At 48.3% G+C, this 16,399-nt stretch overlaps 1 protein-coding gene across 3 annotated transcripts in view; it reads left to right on the top strand.

Moving 5' to 3' along the window:
* The window catches only part of VPS41 (VPS41 subunit of HOPS complex), a 189,487-nt gene extending 174,016 nt beyond the window's left edge, over positions 1–15,471 (top strand). For all 3 annotated transcript variants that reach the window (XM_055131907.1, XM_055131894.1, XM_055131900.1), the window contains 4 exons: positions 11,610–11,709; positions 11,813–11,857; positions 13,458–13,537; positions 14,462–15,471. In XM_055131907.1, the coding sequence (XP_054987882.1) occupies positions 11,610–11,709; positions 11,813–11,857; positions 13,458–13,537; positions 14,462–14,542 (306 nt within the window). In that variant the 3' untranslated portion in view covers positions 14,543–15,471. The remainder of the gene's footprint in view (positions 1–11,609; positions 11,710–11,812; positions 11,858–13,457; positions 13,538–14,461) is intronic.
* The last annotated feature ends 928 nt before the right edge of the window (positions 15,472–16,399 follow it).

Here is a 16,399-nt window from a genome sequence, read left to right as displayed (position 1 = left end):
CGAGGCAGTGTCAGCAAAAACTTCAACCTCCAAGGAATCTTTTAAAATAAAACACTGAAGAAACTTTTTGGTTTTTTATGGCATTTTCCCCACAGCAGCTGTTTCTAATGAATCATAATAACTTTGCTGATGTACAGTTCTTTAATTGTTTTATGAAATGACTGTGAGACTGGTGTTTTGCTTCTGGTTGAGATTATTATCAACGAAGAGGAGCTGCAGAGAAATTAGGAGAAATCAAGAGAGTGTATAGTCTTGTGTGGCTTTCCAAAGCAATCCTTTAATTGCATTGTTATTCAGATGTGCAGCAGCACAGGATATACTAATAATGAGTTGATTATAGAAGCAACAACTGCTTTTGAAAGGGTTGAGGGTTTCATGGGTCATGTTAATAAAATATGGAATTTTTTAAAACTTATAATTATGGAGAGAAACAAAGTAACATTAAAAAAGAAGAGGGGTTGAGCAAGATATGAGAAGTTGGGCCATATGTTTGAATAATCTGGGAATAGTACCACATTTCATAGCGAAACAAATTCCTCTTTTTGTTGTTGCTGTTGAGATGAGAACTGTGCCATTATGGAGATACAGAAAGAAGATATTCTAGTAAGAGATAGAAATTCCTCTGGTTCTGATACATGCTAAAGGGATGAGTGCTTTACTAAGTGGGGGGTAGGGAGAGAAGGCATGGGGAAAATAGAAGGGCCTGTTTAAGAAATGACCTACGTGGAGGGGGGGAAGGCAGTGCGCGTGCATCAGCAGCCTCAGAGTGCGGTGCCCTCAGGCTTCCTGAGACCCCAAAATTGCCACTGTGCCTCGGCTGAACCCAAAAAATCCAGTACCAAGTATCCCGAGAAATTAAAAAAACAAATGTTAGGTATGTGGGAGCCATGCACACAAACCACCTCCGACTATACAAGCTCATTTATTGACCTTGCTTCAAAGATCCATAAGTAAATCTCCAAAGAGATCAAAAGCCAAGTTTATCTCGGACCTACACGTGACTGAACAGACCGGGGTAAATCGGAGGGGGTAGGTCGGCCTGGTGCCAGCCTAAGCACAGCCCCTGGCAGCTGCTTGCTCCCACAGTCCAGAAGCACCACCACCCCCTGGCCAGACTCCACCGTCTCAGGGCGAACCTCACCAAGATATGATCTGCTACGACTCTGGGTATGTGGGTCTTGTGACTGAAATCTCCAGGTTTTCTCTGTGTCGGAATGAGCTACTCCCCCAAGTTCCCTATATTTCTGGAATCCTCAGCAGTCACATCCACACCCCAGAGCTGCACCCAGTTAAAAAAAGCTGCTCCAGCCTTCCCTTCCCGATAAAAATACTGAGCATCCTAAACAAACAGGATGACCTCTTAACACCTGTATTGCAAACCATAGTGCACAAAAGGGAGAGAGAAAGAACAGTGCCTGCCATAGAAGCAGGGTGGGGTGTTGGGGGATGATAAAAAGGAAATGGGACATTGGTGGTGGGAAATGTACACTGGTGGAGGGACGGGTGTTGGATCATTGTATGACTGAAACCCAGCTATGAACAGCTTTGCAATAGTCTGTCTCACGGGTATGCAATGAAAAATTGGGGAAAATTTTAAAAAGTTATGTGGAGTTCATGCCTGCTTCAGTAAGCTTAATCAGTGGCTGAATAAACAGCAGTACTCCTACATTAGAAAGGGAGGAAGAGACAGAAGTTACATAATGGGATCGAAGACATAGTTTAGTGGGTAGGCACTTACCTTGCATGCCACTGACCCGTGTTGGATCCCAGCTATGTAATCTCCAGACGACTAAGAAGACTAAGAAAACTTCTCGGCTCTCTCTCTCTCTCTCTCTCTCTCTCTCTCTCTCTCTCTCTCTCTCTCTCTCTCTCTCTCTCTCTCTCCCCCCTCCCTCCCTCCCTCCCTCTCTTCCTCTCTCCTTCTCTCCCTCTCCCCCTCTCTCTCCCTCCCCCTCCCCCTCCCTCCCCCTCCCTCCCCTGCATTCAGTGGTCTCAAGCCACTTCCCCACCCTGGACAGCTGATGCCACTGGCGGATGAAGGAGGAAGCGAGGGCCAGGCTGGTTAGTGATCAGTTGCCCTTTATTCCATTCTCCTCACGTGCCTGTTCCAATTTCACTGAGCCCCCCATTCTAGTTTCACGCTGCCCCTTCTTCCTGTCTCCTCCTGTCCTCCATGCTAGTCTCTCTGAGCTCCGACTGGCTGCCTTGGTCTCTCCTCTATCCCCAACTCCCCTCATTGGTGGTAACCCCCACACCCAGGTCCAATCAACATATGAAGCCCTTCTTCCCCTCAATGGCAAAATACCACTTAGGGGTATTTCTCCTCTCCTTAGTTCAATAACTTAATTAACATCTTAATAAAATCTTCATTCTACTTCTTACTAGTAGATATTTTGTCTGGACATAGCAAGAGATACATTAAGCTTTTAGGGTGGATCTCCTGGGGACATCTCGCTATAGATTTCAGACTATAGTGCTCAGGCCAGATTAATCTTTCCTAACCCTAGCAGGGTCCTATCTAGTTGTACTTTTTGGATCATGACAGAATTTGTCCATAACCATGCTCTTAACTTATAGTTAAGTATTATGGAGCTTTGGCCTGGCCCATTTCGATGCCACAGTAGCTCACAGCTTGCCCTGGGTCCATCCAGTCCCTCATTGGGGTTTGGGGGTTCTAGGAAGTAAGGGCAACTGAGGCTTAAGACAAGAGAACAGATGCCCAGGAATGAATATCATTTGGAGTCAATTAACTCTCAAATTAAAAGCATAGCAGTAACTGCCTCTTTGTGTCTGTACAAAAAGGACATTGCTCTCAACTAACTATGCAAAGGACTTAAGGAGAAGATAAAACCATTATTTACAAGTTAACAGTCTGATTAAAAGATGAAGTAATTGAAAAGTTTGAGAAGCAGAGCACAAAGAAAGAGGTTACAAGTAAACACAGGAATGGGAACATTGATGGGAGTGACCCAGAAAACCTAAGCTCCCTGTGGCAAGGCAGAAAGGACAAACCACTGTTATCCTACACCCAGCATCCCATATGGTTCCCTAAGCACAGAGCCAGGAGTAAATCCTGGGCACTTCTGAGTGAGACTCCCACCCCATACCCCAACAACAACAACAAAAAAGAATTGCATAACAGGGCCAAAAAAGTAATTCCTTAACAGCCTTGCATATCGCCCACCTGCCTAGAATCCTGCCATTGTATATGGTCTCCTGGGCACTGCCAGGGGTCACTCCTTAGCATAGCCATGTGTAGCCCAACCTCTCCCTGCAAAAAAGATAAGAAAAAAAGAAATTTCATAATACAGTCTGACTTAAGCCCACTGAAGCTCCTTGAGGCCTCAAGATGCGTCATTTCCTCAGCTGGAACACACAAGACCAATGAGCTCAGCAGGGCGGAATCTCGGTATCAGGAGGGAGATCTGCATGAATGAAGCCTGATGCAGCGATTTTTATTATATTGATTATAATTTTGATTATGTTGATTATATAGAGAGCCTGATGCAGCAATTTTGATTATATAGAGGACCACTCTCAAAGGCTTTATTAATAAGTTCATTTAACATAAATATATAGAGAACAACTAGATGTCACAGTCAATAATAGAACAAAGTGACAGTCTGAAAAGAAATGACCAGCTAGAACTTCCAGAAACTATGTTGTGTGTATTTAAATTAGCAGTTCAGTGAGCAGGGCAAACAGATTAGACCCAGCAGGAAGGCTGGTTAAGGAGCTGAAAGACTATGATGAAATTGTATGCAGCAAAGAGAAATTAAGAAATAGAAAATACAGACATGTTAACAAAGGCCTGAAACTGAATGGTGGAAGCTGAAATGAGAACATTCTTACCGAAGGAGTCCCAGGGGAGAAAAGGACTGATGAAATGGAGAGCCTCTCGCAGAGTTGATGAGAAAGAAAAGGAAATGTTGGGACCACCTGTTGATGCAGACATGACTTATTAACTTAGTGTTTCATTCTCTTTATTTGAAAACTCTGATAAATAGAAACACTTCTTAGGAAAATAGACTTTACCAAGATTTATTCAGATAGAATAAAACTGTATTCACTGTCACTGTCATTGTCATCCTGTTGCTCATCGATTTGCTTGAGCAGGCACCAATATAATGTCTCCATTGTGAGACTTGTTACTGTTTTTGGCATATTGAACTATATTCATTCTATCAAAATAGTTAAATTAGTGTTTAAACAGATAGGCACAGTCAAAGCATTTGTTTTGAAATACTTTACTAGTTTGTTGAGATAACACTGGTTCACAGAGCGTGGGGTGTCATTTTGGGTAGGCAGTGTTACCACACCTCCCAAAGTGCCTGACCATCCACCCCAGTCCATGAGACTATATCTGCAACTCCTCTTTTTTTCTTTTTTTTGGTAGCCCACACATTCTGCGTCTGAGTGAGATCATCTAGTCTTTGACTTGCTTCTTCTGTCCTATTTTCCTTAGCATGATGCTTTCCAGTCCACCCATATCACAAAAAGCAAGACTTTGTCCTTTCTTACAGCTGAATAGTTAGTATTCCCTCGAGTATGTGTGCCACCAATTCCGGTCACTGGATGCTTGAAGTCTTTTGATTTGGGGTTGCGGCTTCAGTTTTTTTCTGGTTGCAGGGATCAAACCCAGAGCCTCACACATTCAAGAAAAGGTAAACTACATCCCCAGCTCCACACTCAAGTGTTTTAGAGCCTTTTTACTTCCCTGTCGTTGGCTGCCGGGGCTGTTTCCAGGCGTTGACTGTGGAGAACGGCACCGCAGTGATCATAGGTGCCGACGTGTATCTTTCAAAGGCGTGTTCCTGTGTGGAGGGCTGAGACTTGGGGAGTGAAGTGCTGGGTCATGTGTGTTTTAAATATTGTGAGGAATCTTGATACTCCTTTCCCTCCATACCTGGTGTGCTCAGACGTACTCCTGGCTGTCTGCTCAGGGGTGGCTCCTGGGAGGCTGACCCCGATCACATCTTGGAGCCAGGCAAGGGCCTCATGTGCACAGGAGACACTTGACGCCCTTGCTGTCTCTCGGGCCCAGCCCGGCCTTACTGTGGACCATTGTCTCGGGTTTGAGATGGCATCTCACTGTCTCCCGGGCACTTCCCCGGTAATGGGAGGAGATGAGCACTCTCCTGCGAGCCGCGCATCTCTCCCCAGGGAAGTCTCTCCAGCTCCTTCCTCCCTGTTTTCAAATGAGAGCGTTTGTTTTGGTGTTGACACACATATAGCACCATGTATGCTGTGTCATGGACCCTCTCCACATGCATGGTGTGCCCATCTTTTCTGCCTTTTTTTAGGGCGCATTTTGTTTTAGTGGTAGTTTCTTTAGCTATGCAAAAACTTTTCTATGTGACATAATCCTTTTTGTTTGGTTTTGGTTTTGTTTTCCTTGCCATGGGTGTTGAATCATAGAAGATAACAGAGAAGCCATTATTATGGGTGTTTTGTCTGTTTCCTTCATATTTTATGGACTCAGGTCCAGGATCTGAGTCTTGGGTATATTTCTAGCTAGTTTTTTGTATACAGTATATGAGTGGTCCTAGTTCAATCTTTTGTCTGATAGTTTTTTTTTTTAATTTTTTTATTAGTGAATCACCGTGAGGTACTGTTATATACTTACAAACATTCGTGTTTGCGTTTCAGTCATACAATGATTGGTTACCCATCCCTCAACCAGTGCCCATTCTCCACCACCAATGATCCCAGTATCCCTCCCACCCTCCCAGTCTTCCCCACCTCTGTGGCCAGGCATTCCCTTTTTCTCTCTCTCTCTCCTTTTGGGTGTTACGGTTTTCAATAGAGGTATTGAGTGGCCATCGTGTTTGGTCTATATTCTATTTTCAGAAGCTCCCAACCTGAGCGGGTTGTCTGATAGATTTTTATCAAACTAAAATAAGTAGCCAACCTCTAACATAAGCTTTTCCAGAGAATGTATTATTAGCAAATTAAATCTGGCTCTTACATTATTAAACGTATATACATAGCATAAGTGTTACCTTTCTCTCCAAAGTAGCCATCATTTATATGTTAAATAAAACTCTGATCAAAAACCAAAAAAAAAAAAATTTGTGAAAACTACTAAACTGGTACCAAATGGTAAGCTTATGTACAAAGAAAAATGGTTCAGAATTATTCTAAAAGATAAAGGTGAATAGATTTTTTTTAACTAAAGTCTGGTATATAGGACTATAAAGGATAGAAATCATCATCATCATCATCATCATCCCGTTGATCGTCGAATTTCTCGAGCGATCTCAGTAACTCCTCCATTCATCCTCTTTCAGGGTCAGGGGAATGAGACCCAGCTTGTTACTGGTTTGGGCATATTAATACACCATGGGGACCTTGTGAGGCTCTCCCATGAGGGCAGGAAACTCCCGGTAATTTGCCAGGTTCTCCCAGAGGGAGAAGTAGGCTATAAGATATCGCACAGCCACAAAGCAGCCACGTACTTCCAGGAGCTTGCTTTTAGGTTTCTGGATGCTGGCCATTGATGGGATTCCACAGCGCTGTGGGGGGAGTCCCTGGGTGTGACCGCCTAGCTACTGGAAAATGGGAAATCTGGGAGGAGGAGGCCCAGTCCAGCTTGGAGGTCTCAGCCCCGGGTCCTACACACCTAGGTTCCTCTGCCAGTACCTTCATGTGTGAGGTTCGTCCGACATGTGGAGAAGGGCCTTGAGCATGGCTATGCTAGGCTCCAGAGGTCTTCAGCCGCCGGGAGCGCTGCTCGGGGTGCTCCAGGGGAAGCTGGAGCTCATCCCCTCCGAGGGGCCCCGGGGAAGACAGCCAGGCGCGCAGGCAAGAGACTCTCTGCGTCGCTCTCTTCCAGAATCTTACTTTTAAGTCTGGATGCTGGCCGTTGATGAGATTCCACGGCGCTGGGGGCGTTCTCTGGGTGTGACTGCCTAGCTACTGGGAAATGGGAAATAAGTATAGAAACACCTTGGAAAATAGTTTGAAAGTTTGGGGGGGGTTTTATATATATATATAAGCACATGCTATTTTGTAGGCATATGCTGTCACTCGCTGCTGGAGGATCATACCCCTCTGACTTACTGGCTTTCGGTCACAAGACAATGTAATTCCTGCTGCATATCCACATTTTAGACAGGACAGTATGGGAAATGCAAGGCCTTTTCCTAGTGCAATTTTGCATTTGCTTTGAGAAGGACCACTTGAGGCTCAGTGTTGAGGACATTGGCCCGATCTCTGTCACGTACTTGAGTTGAACACTCTCTGAATGGAATTGGAGTTGTGCTCGTAAGGAAGGAGAGGAGGGCCAAGCAGTCGCCAGCTCTGTCTACACAGCTGGAAAAGGCAGTTCTGAAGCACACAGTAAATATTAACTTTATCAAGGTAGAGCCTGGAGCCTATTTGATTTCCATATGTTTGAAGTCTTTCATATTTAGAAAAAGAAAAATAGCTGAAAGCTATTGAGAAAGGCTCATGGAAAGTAGTACTCAGAGTGTGACAGTGACTTTGTCTGTCTGCTCATTGGAAATCTAAATGACAGTGGACATTGCCTGCACCTGAACGTGCGAGCGAGGTGAAGCTTGCAGGGACTGAGGAGGGACAGGGAGGACAAGCAGCCACAGCTGGGCGGGGGAAGCAGGAGTCCACAGCTGGATGGGGGAGGCAAGAGTCCACAGCTGGGCGGGGGAGGCAAGAGTCCACAGCTGGACAGGAAAGGCAGGAGTCCGGGGCTGGACGGGAGAGGCAGGAGTCCGGGGCTGGACGGGGGTGGCAGGAGTCCACAGCTGGACAGGAAAGGCAGGAGTCCAGGGCTGGACGGGAGAGGCAGGAGTCTGGGGCTGGACGGGGGAGGCAGGAGTCCACAGCTGAGTGGGAAAGGCAGGAGTCCAGGGCTGGAGTGGCCGCTCCCCAGGAAGTGAAGCTGTTAGGATCCATGAGCATCAGAGGAGTGGGAGTCAGCTGTGTTGCCGGAACCCTCAGCCGTCTGTGTCTTGATAGAGGTCTCAGGGAAAGCCCCAGCGGGACCAGCCCAGTGTCCATAGCAGCATGTTCTCCCTCCGTCACTGGAGTTGTTCCCACTAGAAATCCACATCGGCAGGTGGTCTCACGCCACCCTAAGCAGTTTCTGCGTACTGTGCCGCGGCCTGGGTCCCGTCGTCGCCTCTTCTGGCCTTGGATTCTCCTGAGGAAAGATTCCTTTCCTCGGGGACAGTCTAGTTTCATTTATACACTGACCGACCTAAGTGAGAATTAAAGTATTTCACTCTTTTTATGATTTGAAGTGTTGTGTTTTGATCAAGTAGAAAATAGCAGACGAGGCTGCACTTGTGCACTTTTTTCTCTTGGCCACATGCCTTTGCATACTGAAGCTTTTTCCTCGAAAATGCTTTCTGTGGGCAGACAGATTGTACCAATCTAGAGAAGCCCAGTGCTGGTGAGGAAGTGGATCCTCTGAATCTGTGTTTTTTTACTGTTTTATTTTCTGAGTTTGGAGCTGCAGTAGCTTCTGTCTCCACTGCTGGGGCCCACATGATTCATGGCAGGGGCCTCACGTGCCCACGGATGGTCAGAATCATTCCTTTTCACGTGTTTCATCAAAATACCCTGCAAGTGACAGTATTCTCCTGAGGTTTTCATTTTGGTGTGAGAGACCAAGCAGCTTTACGTATTTGATCCTACATTTTCCTTGAGGATGCTGAGAGGTTGCTGACTTCCTCCTGGCCTAAATTTTCTTACTGATATCGGAGTATCTCACACATCTTACTGCAGTAATTTTTTCTCATCTTCAGTGCGCTTGAATGATGCCTATTCAGGTTTTCAAGGTCCTTTTAAAGTGAATCCAAAAGAAGTTAATATTAACATTTTAAGGAATAGAGACTCTGTAGAAGTTATAGTCATGTCATTTTTGCTCATCAATAGTAGAAATTGTCTCTCTGGGCTTCCTCTGGACATCAGTTGTTTCCTGAAACACTTGCCCCCCCCCCTCCAGAGCTCTCTGTGTAGTGACACGCCAGGGCTGCGTCCACACCGCCCCTCGCCAGCACTGCCAGGAGCACTGATGGGGAGTTAATACTGGACTTGTGCGTGTTTGGTGGCCTGGCCTTTTGCTGATTTTCTTTTTCCTTAACATAAACGTTGACTTGGGAAGGAAGGAGAGAGCCGCTCTGCTGGAGGGAAGAGCAAAGTACACATCCAAAACCTGCGTGGGGTTCCCCAGAGTGGGGGCGTGCACCCGAGAGTAAGACGGTTCCAAATTCTTTCTTTTTCTTTTTTAATTCTTTGATGAAGCCACAGAGTTCTTCACAGTGGAGTTTCAGGCATACATTGTTTCAACACTGACCTACCACAGTGTCAGCTTCCCTCTCAGCCCCCAGCCAGCAGGTGCACTTCTGAGTTTGGTCCTTGTGCTCTGGGTCTCCAGGTACATGAACCGACACCCCACAGCGCGTGCTCACCACCCCTGCCTCCTGCCCTGTCACCTCTGTCCACCTTCTTCCCCCTCGGTTTCTTGACTTTCCTATCTACTTCTGTGGTCTAGGGCCTAAGGGTAGCCGAGAATCCCCTGCTTTGATACCTTGCGTTCCACTGTCCTAGTTCTCTGTATACCACAGACAAGTGAGCTCATTCTGTGTTTGTCTTTTATTTCCGGCTTATGTTGCTTTGCGTGATATCCTCCAGTGCTACTAGGTTGTGGCCAACTGCATGATTCCGTCCTTCTTGTGTAGTGTTCCGTTGGACCACACCTCCAGTCCTCTCTGCTCTCGGACCCCTGCATGTTTCCATATCCTGTCTACTGTGCCAAATGCTGCCGTGAACAATGTGTGAATATGTCCTTTGGAATGAAGATATTTGTGTCCTGTGGGTAGATACAAAGAAGTGGGATTGCTGAGTCATATGGCAGCTCTGTTCTTACTCTTAAATTTTCTTGACAACCGGTATCCCCCCTCCCTGCACCCCTCCTCCCCGCCCATAAACACACACGCACATACACATTTAGTTGTCCAATCCCCAGCTTTGGAAGCTCAGCGGCAGGCGGCTCCCTCCCTTCCCTGGGGCCTGGTGTGAAACCCTGGAGGTGAAGATCCAGAGTGGAGAGGCCTTCAGCCCGGGGCGGGGCCCCTCTGGAGGGTGCTTCCTGCAGCCAGGCGGGGCACTGGGGGCCAGAGTCCTCGTGACATGGGTGTCGGGGCAACTTTGTGTAAGTGCACAGAACCACCTAGAACCACATACAGGAAGCCACCTGAGGCAGGGGGAGGGGTGTCACCACAGGGACACGCAGCTGTGCCTCCCCAGGTTAAGGCCCGCCCGGCCCTCAGGAGCCCGCTCCCAGGCTTCCCTGATGCCCAGTGGAGCTCTCCAGTAAACCCTGAAGAGGATGGGAAGCTCCCACTGTAGCCAGTAGAAAGGTTTGAAATGTAAAGCAAGTTGGTACCAGCTGCCCAGCACACACAGCCTCCGTGTGCACCCTGATTCCGGGCTGCCAGAGTGCTCTTGCCTTTCACATTCCCCAGGCGGGAAGCGGGGAAGAAAGGCAAGAGGGAGGTCCCTAGCATACGGAGGAGCAGGGGCAGATGCACTTGAAAACCCCTGTGGTGCTGAGATGAAGAAAAAGAACCTCCTGGTGATCATTTTTGTTGGCAACCTCTTTAAAAAAAAAAAAAAGTTGAGGGGCTGGAGTGATAGCACAGCGGGTAGGGCATTTGCCTTGCACGCTTGCACGTGGCCAACCCAGGTTGGAATCCCAGCATCCCATATGGTCCCCTGAGCACCACCAGGGGTGGTTCCTGGGTGCACAGCCAGGAGTAATCCCTATACATCGCCAGGTGTGACCCAAAAAGCAAAACAAGAAAGAAAGAGAGAAAGAAAGAGAGAGAGAGAGAGAGAGAGAGAGAGAGAGAGAGAAAGGGAAGAAAGGAAGGAAGGAAGGAAGGAAGGAAGGAAGGAAGGAAGGAAGGAAGGAAGGAAGGAAGGAAGGAAGGAAGGAAGGAAGGAAGGAAGGAAGGAAGGAAGGAAGGAAGGAAGGAAGGAAGGAAGTTAGTTGAGGTTAGTGTGGTTCTTGAACCCATCTCCCTCATCACGTTTGAGTCTCACGTGCCACCTTCATTCAGCACGGCCCATGCCCACGTCCCTGGCACTGTGGTGAGTGGTCCAGTTCCCGAGGGAAGGAAAGAAAGAGGTTTCAGCCTGGAGATTTTGGACAGAACTGCTGTCTGTGCTGTGGATTGTTCCACGTGGGCCTTGCACATGCCAGGGATCTTGTTCATACTTGTGCTGTAAATGAGTGAGTCTGTGAAAGTATGGTGATGTTGAGCGAGGAGGGTCTCCACCTGGACATGATGTGAAGATCAGAGTGAGTCAGAACACCCAGCAAGCTCTGCTGCAGAGAATCTATATTAAGGGTCCTCAAAAGATAACAGTGTCTTTTGGATTTCACAAGTGCAGCATACCCAGGAGTTAAAGTGACAATCACGAAGGAATGGAGTTCAGAAGGTTGGTTTGGGGTACTGAGGGCAGAGACCAGAGAGTATTCTGGAGTATTTCATGCTCTTTGTTTCTGAATCCCCAAGACAAGGAATCCTCCCATCTTGAATCTTTTTAATACAACTTTCATGTTCTATTACGTGCATTAGATTCTGCTTCGTGAAGGCTGCAAGAAGATTCTCGTGGCTGACTCTTTGTCCTTGCTGAAGAAAATGCACCGTACGCAAATGAAAGGTGTTCTAGTCGATGGTAAGTCAAAACAAAATAGATATATTGGAACCATCAGCTTGCTTTCAGAAGAGACAGTACAAGTGGCAGCATGGGATAACCTGGAATGTTTCTTTCCTTGCAGAGGAAAATATCTGTGAGTCCTGCCTTTCCCCTATTCTTCCTTCAGGTAAGATGGGTGGGAGGAGAAAAAACATCCCTATGTGCGTGTAAAATTATGAGGAGGATTAAAATATGAAATTATCTATTCAGTTTGTATGAAATTATGACTTTCAAAATAATGCAATCTTGTTTTGTTTTGGGGGGGCATTCCCACGATGCTCAGGAGTTACTCCTGGTTCTGCACTCAGGAATCACTCCTGGAAGTGCTCTGGGGACCATGTGGGATGCTGGGGATTGAACCCAAGTCAGCCACATGCAGACACGCCCTATCTGCTGTACTGTCATTGCAGCCTCCATAGAATTTGGTTTTGAGAAAGAGTTTCCACCCTACTCAGTTGAATCTTCTTTTTTTTTGGGGGGGGGGGGTCACACCCAGCGATGTACAGGGGTTACTCTTGGCTCGTGCACTCAGGAATCACGTAGGATGCTGGGAATCGGGCCCGGGTCGGCCGCGTGCGAGGCAAACACCCTACCCACTGTTCTATCGCTCCAGCCCCTCAGTTGACCATTTTTTAGAGCTGAGTTCTCAGTCTGTCACACTTTGCTTATCGCAGCCCACGTTGGTGGCCTTGCCCCCTGGGGTCTCATTCAGTAGTTCCCCACCAGAACCTTAGAATCTGGATTCTCTCCAGTTCCCAGATGAGGCTACCTCCAGTGATTCATGGCTGTTCTCTGGGAACCACTGCTGGAGAGAAAAGAATAAAATAATTTTAAACAAAATTTTACAATTCATGTGGAACAACCCTGCATGTAGCTGTGTAAATGTTCTGAAGATAAACCTACCCTTTTGTTTAAACTTTTTGCTCTGTGGTTCTATGTACCAAGATATTTCATGCTTCACTACAAGGAGTATCTGCAGTCTGTTTAGAATTGTGACTCCCTGAAAGGCAGGAGCATTTGCTTCGGTGTAGTTCTTGGTGTGTGGATGGACAGACAGAGGGGCAGAGATATGTAAAATCAGAAGCACGAGAAGAGGAAATTTCCTAATTTCACAGTAGAAAAGAAAACATAGTTGGCAAGATTCTAAGGAAGAGCTTCTAATATGTAAGTTCTGCGTGGAGTATTGCAGGAGCAACCGAGAGCATTTACTTCACACTGTTTAGTGGGACTGGAACGGGAAGTGGGTAGCAGACTCCTCTAAAGGAGCTCCAGGACGGCAGTAAACGTCACAGTGGCCCAAAGGGAGAAACAGGCTTCCTTCATCCTAAGCAGAAAGAGGCTGTGCGCCTCCATGCTATGTGCAGAGCTAGATTACTAGTTTAATATGCCAGGGATCCAACATCCTACCCGAAGCACGCTGGCCGCACAGACCTCGAGTCAGTGAGGTCTCTGTGAGAAATGCAGTAGTTCAGTGTAAGGTCACAAACCACAGATACTCGCTCACTCTGCCCTGGACATCGTGAATGGTTTGGCAGAGGCAATAGGTAGGGAGCAGAAGCGTTTTCAGGAAGTGACATCAGAGCAAAGGTACGGTCTAGGGAAGGGGCGAGGGCAGGGACATTCAGCACTGATTCTCATTCGCTGGAAGATTACGGCCCTGGCAGCACACGGACATGAGCCACTGACCGACCCTGCTGTGCTGAGTCTCTCCTTTCTGCCCTGCCCAGATGCTGCCAAGCCCTTCAGCATGGTGGTCTTCCACTGCCGCCACATGTTCCACAAGGAGTGTCTGCCCGTCCCCAGCATGGTGAGTCGGCAGCCGAGGACGGACGCAGGGACGGGCTCACGGTTGGGACCCTCATTCTGGGGCTCAGGGGGTCTCAGAATCATGATTGGAGGTTTTTATCACACATGAAGTTTGTACAGACTCGCATCTCAAATGTTAGTCTGCTTAATGGGCTGTGCCAAGTTGGGCCTGAGAGTACCAGGGTAAAGGCCAACCAGGTTTAACTCCTTGCAACATACATGGTTCCCCGAGCACTGACAGGAGTGATCCTGGAGCACCAGTGGGGTGGCCCAAAAGTGATATGTGTGTGTTTATTCATTATAAGATAGTAATTATCTGAGTGAATTTGTTCAGGCTTGAGTGAAGTCAGTCGGAGAGGGACAGGTCCATAATGCTGGAATGGTGTGTCTCGTGTGGAATAGAAAGGAGCACTGTGAGGGAATGAGGGATGGCCAGGGCAGAGCACCCGAGGGACTCTGCAGAACTCAGCCTGCCAGGGAGGGCCTGGTGGAGGTACGGCACTGGACCATTGTATGCAAGGAAACCTTGACGTTGACAGCGAGGTAAGTCAAACTGCCTAAAACAAAAACAAAAAATTTGAAACAAAAACTTAATGCTGAAGCAGTTGAGCTACAAAGCTGTGAGCCCGAGAGCTGCTCCATGCCGGCCACTCTCGCACCCGGGCTGTGCATTGCCACATGGTGCTCCGTGTGGCGAGAGGTTTCTTCTGCCGCCTGCCACCTCCCAACTCTCGGCACACCTGTCTGCTGCACAGTGTCCCTCCTGGAAGAACCAGTGCGAGCCGACGAGGTCACCCCGGGAGGGCAGAGCATGACTGCCTTTCTCCTCCACCCCAGCCCACGCGCCTCAAACACCCTGAGCATGAAAGTGGTAAGAGGAGTTGTGTGTTTGTTTTTATAATCTGTGTTTGTAATTGCATTTTAGAATTCTCCTGCGCAGTTCTGTAACATTTGCAGCGCTAAGCACCGCGGCCCAGGAAGTGCCATTTTGGACATGAAAAAATAGCCCAGTTCTTTCTCGTCCGTCGCTCCTCTAGAGACTGGTTTTGTCACGACTAAAGCCCTTGTTGACCCCAGCGTCTGTTCAGAGATTTGTATATTTCTGTTGTGTCACTTTATCTTGGCCTGACCAGTAAAGATTTCCCCTTGATAGAGGAGCCAGTCTCTGCCCGCCCCGCCCCCACGCCATGAGAACACTGAAAGTTTGCCCTTTGCCCCTGCTTTATTTGGGCATGCAAGGGTGGGTGAGAGATCCCCGGCCCCATCCCCAGAGCTCCTGCCCCGCTCAGCCCCTGCCCGACTGCCGGCTCACTGCTCCGCTCTGGGTTGCTCTTCACACCCCCACCTGCTGTGCTCATTCCGTAACAGCGTTGATGGAGACATGATGCAGCGTGTCGTGTCACTCCTTGACAGTGGGGCCCCTGGGCAGGCCGACATGCAGTTTTCTGTTGACCGATCACACGCTGATGTCACCTCTGTGTCTGATGACCGGCACTGTCGGGCCTGGCAGGCCCACAGCCTTTGTGACCAAATAAATGTTCACTCTTCTTTGTGAAAAGATTCGTGTTTACTGGGTCAAGCAGCTTCCGTCAAGATTTCTGGTGTCCTCAGTATGTCGGGGGTGTCAGCCTCCCGCGCCTGAGGTGTTTCCTCAGGCTTTCTCAGCAGGAGCAGCGTAAAGCCGTGGAGGATTCTCAGGAGAAATGGACTCCCCAGCAGAGGCTGGGCCTGGGGCTCCCCTGAGGCCTTCTCTGAAGCGTCTGGCCTCTTGGAGCAGTGCGCAGAGAGCGCAGGGGGAAAGGACAGAGGGGGCCTCTCTGGTGGCCGTGGGTTTCTTTGTCATGAGCTGCACTGCCCACCTCGGATCGGTGTGGAAGTTCCAAGCACGCTGGCCCGCGGCTCCAGTGCATTAGGGTGAATAAATGGATGACACCACCTGCATTGTTTTTTATTTATTTATTTGGGTGGAAGGTGGTGATGTCACTCCTGGGATCACTTCTGACTGCACTCAGGGGACCTGGTGCCAGGGATTGATGCCAGTAAGCCGCACCCAAGGCAGACGCCCTCGCCGCTGGACTGTCTCGGCCCCCAAGAACAACTCGCAGCCTGTGTCTCTGGGGAGAGAGCAGGAGGCTGCCCAGCACCCAGCACCAGCCAGAATGTCACATGGCGTGCCACCACAGCAGGACCCTCACCTGACAGGCCAGCTCAGGGACCTGCGTGGCACATTCCTGCACCATGTGGTCAGCTGATGCAGCTGTTCCTATGGGTTCTAGATGCTTCCAGCTGGGAAGTCCTTTGTTGGTTGTGAGGGCCCCACGGCCCCCTGTGACAGATGATTCCCAGACAAACATTCCTGCTGCCACGCTGCTAATTTCCTGCTCTGTGTTTTCACCTGAGGAACCCTGCTTTGGGGGTTCTAGCTGGGGCACTGCACCCAGATCAGCTGCATGTAAGCCAAGCACTTTGCCCCTGAACTCTCTCTGGCCCTTAGAGAATCTCTCTCTCTCTCTCTCTCTCTCTCTCTCTCTCTCTCTCTCTCTCTCTCTCTCTCTCTCTCTCTCTCTCTCTCTCTCTCTCTCTCACACACACACACACACACACACACACACACACACTACAAGAAATACCTATATTCATTATATACATAAAGAGCATATAGACTTGTTTCTGGCATTATCATTTGTGTAATAAACATGGGGCTCTTTCCTCAGGGTTGGTGTGGGTGGTTACGGCAGGGAGAAGGTGTGTGTCCTGCTTGCTCTTATTGCCCAGATGATTTCTCCTCTTGATACCTGGTCACTACAGAGATCCACTTTCCCTCATTTCCCTTTCGTATTATATGTGTTTTGTAAAAGTGAAG

Source organism: Sorex araneus, chromosome 1 (assembly GCF_027595985.1).
Source record: "Sorex araneus isolate mSorAra2 chromosome 1, mSorAra2.pri, whole genome shotgun sequence".
Classification (NCBI taxonomy): Eukaryota; Metazoa; Chordata; class Mammalia; order Eulipotyphla; family Soricidae; genus Sorex; species Sorex araneus.
This window is presented reverse-complemented; position numbering and strand designations above follow the sequence as displayed.